At 49.2% G+C, this 12,441-nt stretch overlaps 1 protein-coding gene across 1 annotated transcript; it reads right to left on the bottom strand.

Annotated features, from left to right (window-relative positions):
• Nucleotides 1–6,082: 6,082 nt before the first annotated feature.
• On the bottom strand, nucleotides 6,083–12,136 carry FITM2 (fat storage inducing transmembrane protein 2). Its single transcript, XM_040248997.1, has 2 exons — nucleotides 11,895–12,136; nucleotides 6,083–9,415 (listed from the first exon to the last, which is right to left on the bottom strand). Exons 1-2 carry the CDS (start codon nucleotides 12,128–12,130, stop codon nucleotides 8,800–8,802), a joined length of 852 nt encoding a protein of 283 aa, XP_040104931.1. The 5' UTR covers nucleotides 12,131–12,136; the 3' UTR covers nucleotides 6,083–8,799.
• Nucleotides 12,137–12,441: the final 305 nt, after the last annotated feature.

The raw sequence follows: 12,441 nt of genomic DNA, 5'->3' as shown, positions 1-12,441 counted from the left end.
GCATTGTTTTACACACACATGTATATGTTTATTTGACTGCACCAGGTCTTTGTTGTGGCATGCAGGGTCTTCAGTTTTCATTGCAGCATGTAGGCTCTTTAGTTGCAGCATGTGGGATCCAGTTCTAGGACCAGAAGTTGAACCTGGGCTCCCTGCATGGGGAGCGTGGAGTCTCAGCCACTGGACCACCAGGGAAGTCCCCAGCATAGTTTCTCCTGTTTCACTGATGAGGAAACAGCCAGCTCAGAGAGTTAGCACCCTCAGTACAAGTGGTAGATTGGATTGTTGGATTCCCTAATGGGCTTCCCTGATGGCTCAAGGGTAAAGAAGCCACCTGCCAATGCAGGTAGACAAAAGAGACCTGGGCGCAATCCCTGGGTGGGGAAGATCCCCTGGAGAAGGAAATGGCAACCCACTCCAGTATTTTTGCCTGGGAAATCGCAGGGACAGAGGACCCTAGCAGGCTACAATCCATGGGGTCACAAAAGATTCAGATACCACCTAGCAACTAAACAACAAATAGGTTTATACTTTCATAAGGCTTGATATGTGACTTTGTAGCACCTCCCACTGTGGGTGGAGTATATTCCCTGCCCAAGAGAATTGCCCCTGTGACCAGTAGACTGTTAGTGGAAGGATGTGATGGGAGCAGAGGCTTTCAACATGCCATGTGGGTGCCTCAGTGTTCATCACAAGAAAAACAGGCCCCTGGTATTATAGACATCGTCTTAAAAAGTAAATAATTAATTAATTCTTTATATTTGGCTGCACTGGGCCTTTGTGTGCCAGGTTCTTCTAGTTATGGCGAATGGGGGCTACTTTCTAGTTGCAGAGCATGGGCTTCTCCCTGCAGTGGCTTCTCTTGTTGCAGAGCACAGGCTGCAGTTGCAGTACTTGTAGCACGTGGATTCAGTTGCCCCACAGCATGTGGAATCTTCCCAGACCAAGGATCAAACTGGTTTCCCCTGCACTGGCAGGTGGATTCTTAACCACTGAACCATCAGGGTAATCTGGCCCCAGGTATTATAGTTGCTGCGTTTTTCACTTGGACCTTAGAAGGAAAGTAGAACAGACTTGAGCCCAGCTTGTGGCCTGGGACCAAGTCCAGCTTGCCAGGAGCAGAGCTCACCAACTGAGGCCAGCCCATAGCCGCAGAGCTGCAGCTACCTGTGAGCATTTGCTGTCATAAATCATCAGGTTTGCAGGTTATTACTGCGATAGCTGACTAATACAGTGGCAGAGCTGGGATGAAGCCAAAGCCCTTCCTGTTTCCTCTATGGCCTAGTTGGGAACTATAGCTGAGATAATTCACTAAAAATATCAGGCAGCAGATTTAAAAGTTCACAACAAATGTTTGTTAAATGTTTGTTAGTTGTTACTAATTCTTCGTCAATGCTGCATTTTAGAATTTATTCCTTTGGCTGCCCTGGTCTTAGCTGTGGCACAAGGGATCTTTGATCTTCATTGCGTAATGTGGAATCTTGAGTTGCAGCATGCAGACTCTTGGTTGCAGCGTATTGGATCTCATTCCCTGACCAGGGATTGAACCCGGGCCCCCTGCATTGTGAGTGCAGAGTCTTAGCCACTGGACCATGGGGAAGTCCCAATGCTGCATTTTAAAAATTATATTAAAGACACCAAGCCAGTTCAGGTTACTGGGGACATGTAGAAGTTACAGTGTCCTGGCTTCTGAGAGAGACAGTCACCAAAGTAAATCTCTCAGCTCAACATTTTAAAACTTATGACATATCTTCCTGTCTATGATCTCATTAAACCAGTCAAAGACCAGTTATGTAGAAAGAATCATCCCCGTTTCATAGTTGTGTTACAAGCCCAGAGAGGTTAAGTGACTTGCCTAAGGTCACACAGCTGAGGCATTGAAAGGCAGGATTGAACAGTCTGCTTGCTCTAGTTCAAGGCTTCTAATAACTCCAGGTAAGAGTCAGTTTATGCCCCCATCTATTCAGCCCTGCATCCCTCCCCATCCCTGGCAGATGCTCAGGAGATGCAAACTGAAGGCAAGAAGGCACGAGAATATGTAAAATAGATAGCTAGTGGGAAGTTGCTGTGTAACACAGGAAGCTCATGGTGGTACTTTATAACAACTTAGAGCTGTGGGATGGGGTTTGGGAGGGAGGTTCCCTCCATGTCAAGGGGGGGGACATATGTATCCATGGGTATGTGTGCAGTCATTCCTTTACAACCCTTTGGAGCCCCCTGGACTGTAGACCACCAGGCTCCCCTGTTGATGGAATTTTCCAGGCAAGAATACTGGAGTGGGTAGCACTTTCCCTCTCCAGGGGATCTTCATGGCTGATTCACTTTGTTGTATGGGAGAAATCTACAGAACATTGTAAGGCAATTTTATCCTCCAATCAAAAAAAAAATTTTTTTTAAGGCATGAGAAAAGTGGAGCTGGGAAAGGGTGACAGCTGTGTGCTCAGGTGGGGCCTGATACCTTTGCTTTAGAAATTAAGATGCTAATCAGAGTAGCTCTCAGGCTACCCCACCTACGCACCTCCTGGTTACTCAGACACACACCCTGCAGGAGCGATGCCCTGGCAGAGAAGACAGGGGAAGTGATAAGGCTCCCAACCTAATCCCTCAAATAAGCAGCCTGGAAACCAGGGCCATGCAGCCCTTAGCTTAGCTCCAAGGGGACAGCATTCACTTAATTTATGTTGGCCCAAAGGACCCCAGCGATGCATGGATGTCCTTTCCCTTCAGCTTTCCCTGAAAACATCTCTCACTCTCCCCCACGCCCTAGTTAACCCTGAAATCAGACTGCAATCCCAGAGACTCTGCTTGTTCTAGAGATCCTGGGACATGACCTTCCACATTTGACTGTGTATTTTAACTACCTCTGAGTCAATTAAAATTGAAACGTTGACACCTCTGAGGTTTGTTTTTTCTGATTTTAAAGTAGTTATAGTATTGATGGCACATTAGGGACTTACTGTGCACTTGAAAAATATTTATATAGTGCCTCCCTGTTCTAAGGAAGCCCTTTGTAAGTATCGATTTATTTAATCCTCACAACAACTCTACAAGTTAGGTACTTACATTATTTCTATATTACAGATGCAGAAACTGAGCAACATGTTCAAGGTCACACAGCCAGTGTGTATGGCAGAAGCAGAACAATCTCCTCCTTCCTTTTCTTTCCTTTTTTTCCCCCCAGTATATTATTTATTTAATTGACTGCACTGGGCCTTAGTTGCAGCCTGTCGTTTCCTATAGGTTGAGGTCTGTGAACTCTTAGTTGCAGCATGTGGGATCTAGTTCCCTGACAAGGGACTGAACCCAGGGACCCCTGCATTGGGAGTGCAGAGTCTCAGCCACTGGACCACCAGGCAAGTCCCCTTCTCTGCTTTTCTGCATATGTTAGGAACATCATCTCGGCCTGAGCTGGGACAGTGTTGGGGTAGGGTGGGGAAACATTCTGCCTTTGATACTTTGCACCCTTTTGGATTTGCCTGTGCCTGGCTAGACTATAAACCCCCAGAGGGCAGAACAGTGGCTCTGAATTAACACTGTGCCCAGCACAGTGCCCCCTCAACTAGCGGGGCAATCAATGTTGAGTAAGGTGTGGCATTATCCCCATCTTACCTTTCACAAAGAGGCTCCAGGATTCTGACCTGACCAAGGACACAGAGCTGCAAGTTCTAGCACAGCACAAACACAGTCTTTCTGCTTCTAGATTCCCTAAATATAACACTATTTATTCTTTGTAGTGACTGTATTATATTCCTGATAGGTATGTACATTATTTGCTCAGTTGTGTCCAACTCTGTGCGACCCCATGGACTGTAGCCTGCCAGCCTCCTCTGTCCATGGAATTCTCCAGGCAAGAATATTGGAGCAGGTTGCCATTCGCTTCTCCAGGGGATCTTCCTGAGCCAAGAATTGAACCTGGGTCTCCTGCATTGCAGGCAGATTCTTTACCATCTGATCCACTAGAGAAGCCCCCTGATACAGTTACCATAATTTATTTATCTGATTGGCAACAGATAAATCTTGACAACTTTTCACTATCACAAATAGCTGTAATAAATCTTTTCTGTTTATCTTTGCCCACCTTGGTGAGCACTCCCATAGCCTAAATCCCTAGACAGAGATTGCTGGGTCTGCACAAATTTTTGGTTTGTTTTTGCTATTGGCCACGCTGCACAACTTGTGGGATCTCAGTTCCCCAACTAGGGATTGAACCCAGGCCGAGGCAGGGAAAGCCCCAAGTTCTAACCACTAGACCACCAGGGAACTCCCAGGTCTGTACATTTTAAGTTTGGATACAACAAGGTTACCAGGTAATCACATGGGCCCAATGTACTATCTCCCCTTTCCCCAGGGTATGGGAAGACCGGTTTTCTGTGCTGTGTGTGTTCAATTTTAAGACTCCCCAGAGACTGCATTAGGGGTTTCTATGACAATCTCTGAAGGTGACTATACTGCACAGGGTTTCCCTTAACTGAACCTGCCTTCTTCTTGATAGATACTGAATCTATCAGTATCTATCAGGTTTGATTTTGGAGACTTTTTTTTTTTAAAGCCTTCTGAAGTTCATCCCTCTGGGAGCCAGGTCCAGCTCTCCATGCCCAGGAAGCTGCTACGAAGCCAAGCAATCAGGTCTGAACTGCATTAGTTCTGAACTGAACTGCATTAATTGATTGTTGATGCAGAGAAAAGCCGGGGTGTGATCAAGTGCACCCAGAGCTCGGCTTCCCCATCACTCACTGGGAAGCCAGCTGCCACCTCAGCTGAGTGGGAGTCTCTTTTCATGTTGTTTCCTTTAATAAAAGTCCTAACCCGCTTGGGAGAACTTTTCATCAAGCGGAACAGAGAAATAGAGTCGAAGAGTTGGTGAGGTTAACCAATCTGTGCCCACCATTTATCAGATATGGAAATTGAGGCCCAGAGATGTTGAGTGACTCGGTCAGGGTCACACAGAACAGATAAAGCAGTGGGGGAAGCCAGCTGAAAGCAGGCAATCGCACTTCCAGCTGAGTGCTCTGATGGCACAGCAGGGCGCATCCAGATCTCCACAGCCTTTCTTTTAGTTTGCCATGTTTCCTTCCGTTGCTCTTGACCAGTAGGGGAAAGTCAGGTCTCTTGAGAAGAGATATCTGAATGAAAATCATGGCACCGCATGCCCATGCCTCTGTGTGTGCTCTTCTCACGTTCCTGGGTCCTCTTCTCTGCCCAACCATTTGAACCTTCCCCCATCCTTCCAGACCCAAAAGAACTAGGTCCCAGGGAAACATCCCATGATTCCGCAGGGCAGCTGGTGGCCCCCTGCACTGTGTTCCCAGGCGCTGACCTTGGCCAGCGCTCAGAACGCTTGATGGTGGCTGTCGGCTCATCAGGCATCTTCTCCATGACTGGAAATTCCTCAGATGCAAAGATGTAGCAAATTCACCTTTGCAACCCCAGCACACGCCTCAAGCTCTGAAGGGACAGACTTTGGACCACAAGCTTCAGAAGGGAGGGACTTTATTATCCTGTCCCAGCTCCTGGCTCACAGGATGAACTCAAGAAGGGTTTGCTGCTGCTGAGGGCATTTGAACTGGGAAGTTCTGCTGTAGGAGGAGCATCAAATCCTGCAGCCCTTGAACTTTCTATAGACACTGCGTGGAAGGACTGAGTAGGTCAGGCTGACAAAGGGGTAGGTGCTAAAAAGTACAGAAAGTCCTCCAGGCACACAGGCCTCCAGAGTGAGAAGGCGTTTTCACAGATGACCTCGTTTGAGTCAACTTTGTAACCGCCCTTTGTGTTACTTCTACGAGGCTTAGCCGTCCTCCTACTGCCAAGAAAAGTGTTTGCAAATCTGGCAGATACAGACCTCAGGGCTCTGAGACACGGATGTGGTACAGGGGCAAGGAGTAAAGCAAGCTAAGAAATACGTGACAACCCATCCTTAGTTTCCAGGGTTGAGGAGAAAATAATTAAGAGTGGCGACAGCCTTGAAATTCCCTACCTGTACGAGGGGCTCCACTAAGAATTACCCTCCTTTCGTAAAGCGGGCTGAGCTCTCCTGGTGCTGGAATTAAGGGTTGTAGAAAAGAACACACGAAATGCAGCAATGTGGGGTTTTCATTATCTCCAGTTTACTTCATTTGCCTGTTTACACACATGATCTGTGTGTATACAAAAACAGTGGCAAGAGCCATTCGCTAAATACAGTCTGGTACTCAGACTATGACAGATGCACGTGGAAAACGAGGCCCCAGTGAACGACCCTCAACACGGAAGCAAACCAAGCACGGTGCTGTCCTGTGATTGCAGACACCCTCGGAAGCCTCCTGTTCAGCACCGGGGGAACAGACACTTTTCAAAAGACGAGGCTATTTTGCAGGACCCCCAGACCCTGAACGGCACTCCAAAGAAGATGCCAGCTTCCCTGCCTTCTCTAGAAGAGCCAAAAAGTCCTAAAGGCATAATCAAGAAAAAGGAAGCAGGGGGGTGGTCGCCTGCTTCTCCCATGTGCTGGGCATCGACCTGCATCGTTTTCCCTTCATCCCGACAGGACCACTTCCATTTTACAGATGGAGAAATGGAGGCGTGCCCACGGTCAGACCGCTCTTGGCAGTGGTGGTGCCGCGATTTGGACCCACCTCTCACACCTGCCTAAACCCAAACGCTTTCAGCCTTGCCATGCTGTCTCACATACGGATGGAGAGCATGTCCCCCAGCGACAGGCAAAGCAATAAGACTGAGCAGGAAGTGGAGGGAGACTGATGACTTGACAAGATTCAGTAAGGGACGCGTTCCATGGAGTTAATGTAGGGCTGAGCTTGAATCAGACCTGCAGGAGAGAAATGTCTGGAGATGTTTACCTGGGACAAACAAATATCTGGCGTCACCTCGTGTCTGTTGCCTTTCGGTGCTGAACGTGACACTTAGGAGAGAGTTTGATCCCTTCAACAAGCCCTTGCCACCTACCCCACCCCCTCGGCCACCCCTGGTTTACAGATGAAGCTCCAGAGAGCAAAACCATTCTCCCAAGGGGCCCATCGCATCTTGCCAGTGCTCCCAGGGCACCGTGGCGACACCTCCAGAATCTCACTGCCAGGTGGGGGTGCAATGTGTCACACCTTACATTTTGATCGATACAGGATAACCTGTGGCCAGATGAGATACGTATTTTCAATACATATTTTAAATACATCTTTGTAAGCAATATGTTTTACACTGAAGATTTCCCAGACATCAAGCTCCTAGCAACCTAAGCTTGAGTTAAACCAGTCAAGTGCTTATCAGTTAATGCTATTATCAGGCTTGGGACAAACAGTATTGAAGAAGCTTCCAGGATGATTATCCAAAATTCAAGGGGCTGGGGATGAAAGGTTTACGGAGACACACTGAGAAAGGGAAGGGGCATCTTATCACAGCACTAACTGCATCTTTGTAGGGCAGATGGAACAGAGTATCTAACCCTTTCCATCATTCTCACAGTGAAGGCTGCACAGGACAAGGCTGGAAATTGAGAATGCTGCAAACAGGAAAGAAAAAGTCAAGTTCAAGGGCAGATGAACAGACCCTGGTTTGCTGTGGTTTTGGGTGGTGGTCCAGTTAAGAAGAGGGAGGGGCCAAAGTCAAGCCATATTTAACAGGGCCGTTCTTGCAAACAAGTTGGTTTCTTGCCCTCAGAAGCAAGGGAAGACACCTTCCTCTACTTCTGACTTATCATAATCTTGTCTAAACGGGTAAAAATGTCCTGGGCCATAGCAACGGACAGAAGACTTATTATCACACGACTCTGAAACATTGTTCAGTCTAATACCACTGATGCATGGTCAGGAGAGTTTCAGTGCAAATAGGCATTTTGCAAAATTACTCTGACTCAGCTTAAAATTCAACAAGTTATTCAAATGTCTGCTTCCCAGTTTGATTCTTAACCGAGAAAGCAGCCCTGCGAGCTTGAATTTAATACCATAAAGCCGAGAGTGTTTTAGTATTCTAAAAAACCCTCAAGGCCTCAACACATACGCCAAAGTGCAACACTGGAGTCATGAGTTATTTTTGGAAGTTCTTTCAACAAAGAACAAATTTCACGGTTGTTATTAAAAACTATAAAGCACTCACTCAAAACAGAAGTGGAGGGAAGATAACCTTATTGCTCCAAAAACCAATATATACTAGACAACATGGAAAGAAAATTATCAATGTTCGTTACATAAAAAGTATCCAATACTTTGTCGCAGAGGCACTCCAGTGTGACTGTTTTGGTAGTTAATCACAAGTCAGTTGACGTATTTGACATTCCACAGATAGAACAAATACTACAACCAGAGTGTGTCTTTTAGGTGGTAGGTAGTGTTATATAAAGAACCTTGCTGGAAATAAATACTTATGCAAAACTGACCAGAGGGCATGGTTGCTAATTAACAGCATTAGCAGCCCTTGACACAGAAGACAGCTAAGAATCAGGGAGCGAGTGACGCCAGCAAGGGAGGGTCCTGAGCACCCCCCATCCCATTCAGCCACACCAGGGAGGCCTTCCTGATTCTGCCCTCTCGCTGAGTCTGAGCTCGCCATCCAGGAACAAAAGTAACAGATTAAGGTCAAGTCTTGCCAGGGACGCAAAGTGCCTGACTGGGGATGGTGGTGCTTGTGACACAGCGTGATGTCGCCAGGCCCGGCCCGGCTCCCCAGACTCCGCCACCGCACCCCCCACCCCAAAACTGCCCGGTAAGCTTCCTTCCCGAAGCAGGATCGATCATTTAGTCAAACAATTAAGGAGAAAAAGAAACGGAAAACCCTTTTAAACCTGGTCCTACCCTCATCCCTTTTGTTTCTCTTTTATTTCTTGTAAGTGTCTTGCTTCAAATTCAAACTGGAGCTCTGGGGAGGGAGTCCTGGAGAAAAGGACTTCAGATACCAACAGCCGTACGTCCCATACCAGCCCAGCAGACCGAACAGGGTGCCAAACACTTTCTGGGACAAGTTGTGGAAGTAGATGGCTGTGCACAGAAACATCCACACCCAGATGAAGGTTAGGAAGCCCAGGGCCACCACCAGGGTGGTGATGGCTGCGTGGAGACGGTGGTTCCGGTCCGTCTTCACCTCGTGCAGCACGGCCATCTCCTCCACAATCATGAGGGCGCAGAAGGTCAGCAGGAAGGAGTGGCCTGAGATGTCGAAGCCGTGCCAAAAGCCCCCCTCCCCGTGGCACTGCTGCTTGCTCTGGTGCTCCTTTCTCTCCCCCTCCAGGGCTGGCGACTGGTAGCAGCTGCCCGTGTAGTGCTCGATGTTGGAGAAGATGGCCGTGCAGACGTACCAGATGGCCGTGCCCACGAGCAGGGTGCTCAACCGCCTCAGGACCAGGCCGGCCTTGCCCGTCAGGTGGTAGTTGGTGAGGGCGATGAAAGGCAGGAGGAGGCAGAAAGTCCAGGCCCAGGCCACTTTGACAAAATACCTGGTAGAGGAGGAAAGCGGAGGTGAAGAGCAGGGATGTGGTGGAGAGCCCCGTGTCATGCCTCAGGACTCTGGACACATGAGCAGGGAAAAAGGCAAAAAGGTGATAAAACCTAGAGACGACAACTTCACCTATATAAGTGTGTGAACTATGAATACCTCAAGAAAATGAAAGCGTTAGTTGCTCAGTCGTGTCCGATTCTTGGCGATCCTGTGGACCATAGCCCACCAGGCTCCTCTGTCCATGGAATTCTCCAGGCCAAGAATACCGGAGTGAGTAGCCATTCCCTTCTCCAGGGGATCTTCCTGATCAAACCTGGGTCTCCCACATTGCAGGCAGATTCTTTACCATCTAAGCCACCAGGGAAGCCATTAACACCTAAGCCTCACACAACTCTATGAGGGAGGTACTGCTATTATCCCCACTTTATAATAAGAAAACTTTATCTGTACAGAGATACAAACACAGAGGCACAGAGAAGCATCGTGCCCAAAGCGGAGGTCATCGGTGGTGGAGCTGGGGTTCAAATCCGGGGCCTACTATCTTAAGCACTATGTTATTTGCTCAGAAAAGCAATTACAGACCTTTTATGGACATCCACTTTCCCACAGAACACTCAGCTACCCTGTGAGGAAAGTGTCATTAGCCCCATATTACAGATAAAGAATAGTTTGGTAACTTGCCCAGGATCACACTCACACGACCAGCAAGCCCAGGCGAAACCAAGGTTTGGCCAGCCCCCAAACCCATGCTTTTTCTACACCAAAGCTTTTTCCTACGTGGCAGAAATGATCAGACAGAAGCTTGGCTTCATGCTAGAAGACCCAGGTTCCAATCCTGACTCTGACTTATCACCACACTTCTCTGGGCCTCCATTTCTCAACTGTTAAATAGAACTGAGGGGACGAAATGACCTTTAAAATCCCTTTCAGAGCCAACAATTCACTAGCTCCCTTTGATTAATTATTGGGTTGACCAGGAAGTTCGTTAAGAGTTTTTCCGTAACATTTCAGCCAACCCAATAACCAGCACAGAGGTGTGGAACAAAACACCAGAATTCATGGAAACTCTCAAATGACAGGAACTTGTCTGCCAGGCTGCTGGGCACCCAGCACACACAGGCCGGATTAAGCAAGCAGCTGCTGCCTTGTCTGCCACCCCTGAGTTCATCAAAGGTGGATGACCTGGAGACCAGGCGCGGTCAACAGACACGCAAGAGACACCTGGGGCCAGGACCACACTCATCATCTAGTCTCAGCCCAGCCTTCATGAGCGGGCAAGGAAGGAAGGTGGGCCAGAGGCAGGCAGGCTCTTTCTTGGGTCCCAGAGCTTCCTCAGACAATACCCAAGCACCTGTCATGAAAGTCTTCCCTGGGACTGACATGCAAGGATCTGGCTAGAGTCAAAACCTGTCAGGTATCTGATGAAGCTGCTGGAGAAAGAAACTAGGGTTTTAAGTAGATGAGCAAAGCTGGACTGACTCTTGCAAGATACCGCAGACACTGTAATTCCAAAGAAGAACGGAAGCTCACCTCAAGGGGGACGTTTTATCTTTCAGAGTTTCCTTTCACTATTGCAAATCAGTGTTTGTGTCGATAAACTTAAAACCCAAGAGGTTTAAAAAAAGAATAAAAGGACTTCCTTGGCCACCCAATGGTTCAGACTCCACACTCCCAATGCAAGGGTGTGGGTTCAATCCCTGGTGGGGGAACAAGCATCCCACATGTCTCAGGGCATGGCCAGAAAATAAATAAATTAAAAAAAAAAAAAAAAGGAGCGGGTGGGTGGACTTAAGGAGAAGTCTCAAAGAGCTCAGCTGGAATTGCATTCCTGGGCCACTGCCATGAACTTTGAGTAGCTAAGATCCAAGCAGATCCAGGGGAAAGGTCATAGACTGGAGGGTTCCACTCCGGGGTGATTATCTTGGAGCGGGGGGGTTCTCACAGGCTAGTACAGGCTTTCAAAGGTGGGGGCTGGGGAAGGGGTGTTGGGGAAAGAAGGCAGGTTTACTTGCCCCACCCAAGTGTGATGGGATTCCGTCACCAGCTGGGGGGAATACAGGACTTAGGGCGGAGGCTCACGGTCTGACACTGGCAGGCAGGCGGGAGGTGGGACCTCCCCTAGAGCAGGGGCTAACTCCTAATCCCGAGGGGAGGCACGGGAGCAGCCACAGAGGCTGGTTCATGCCCCCTTCCCATCTCCCACCTCTACACACACAGAGATACACGCACCCTGCCCGTCACCCCGGCCCAGTCAAGCTCAGACTGTCTGCTCTGGATGTGCAAACGCGACTTGCTAGTGACACTAGCTATCCCACGGTCCCCTCATCGAGACACGCGTGCAGACACAGCTGCCACGATGCGGAGAAGGACCTCCCCTTCCAATGACCCGTCCATCAGAGCAGCTAAGCCCCGGCTTTCTGGGCAAGCCGACAGTGATGGCTACGGCGGGGGCAGGAGACGACCCGGGGCGCACTCACACGTTGAGGACGTTGCGCTTGTTGCTGAGATAGCTCTCGGGCAGCGGGGAGAGCTCCTTGACGAGGGAGCCCGCCAGCATAGAGGCCGCCAGAGCCCAGGGCAGGTATCTCCGCACTGCCGATCGCACCAGCGTTCCCCGGAGGACCCACGCGCACCGTTCCAGGTGCTCCATGCCCGACCTCGTCGGCCACCGTCCGCCTCCGCGTACCCTCTCGGCCACCGTCTTGCCCTTCATCCGGGCCCGCGCCTCCGCCTCCCTTTGGGCGCATGCGCGGCGCTCGCAGGTCCCGCCCCTGAGGGGCGTCGGGCTTGGAGCCCGCGCGCTCCCCCTCCTGGCCGCCTGCAGCCTCTGCAGCGCGCCTGTCTCCGAATTGCTCATCCCTCTTTTTTGTGGTTCAATTGCGCAGTCCGACCGCATGGGCTGCCAGCAAGCCAGGTTTCCCTGTCCTTCACCATCTCTTTTTATTTGTTTATCTATCTATCTATCTATCTATCTATCTATCTATCTATCTATCTATCTATCTATCTATCTATCTATCTATCTAT

The sequence above is a fragment of the Oryx dammah genome, unplaced genomic scaffold, assembly GCF_014754425.2.
Source record: "Oryx dammah isolate SB20612 unplaced genomic scaffold, SCBI_Odam_1.1 HiC_scaffold_10, whole genome shotgun sequence".
Taxonomy (NCBI): domain Eukaryota; kingdom Metazoa; phylum Chordata; class Mammalia; order Artiodactyla; family Bovidae; genus Oryx; species Oryx dammah.
The sequence above is the reverse complement of the archived record's forward strand: the minus strand, read 5'-3'. Positions and strand labels throughout refer to the sequence as shown.

Bases quoted from the DNA above. Each gene is read 5' to 3' on its own strand.
- FITM2 (XM_040248997.1), bottom strand. From the start codon at position 12,130: ATGAAGGGCAAGACGGTGGCCGAGAGGGTACGCGGAGGCGGACGGTGG. The intron at 9,416-11,894 runs GTGAGTGCGCCC...CTCCTCTACCAG, and splicing joins AAGCGCAACGTCCTCAACGT to GTATTTTGTCAAAGTGGCCT.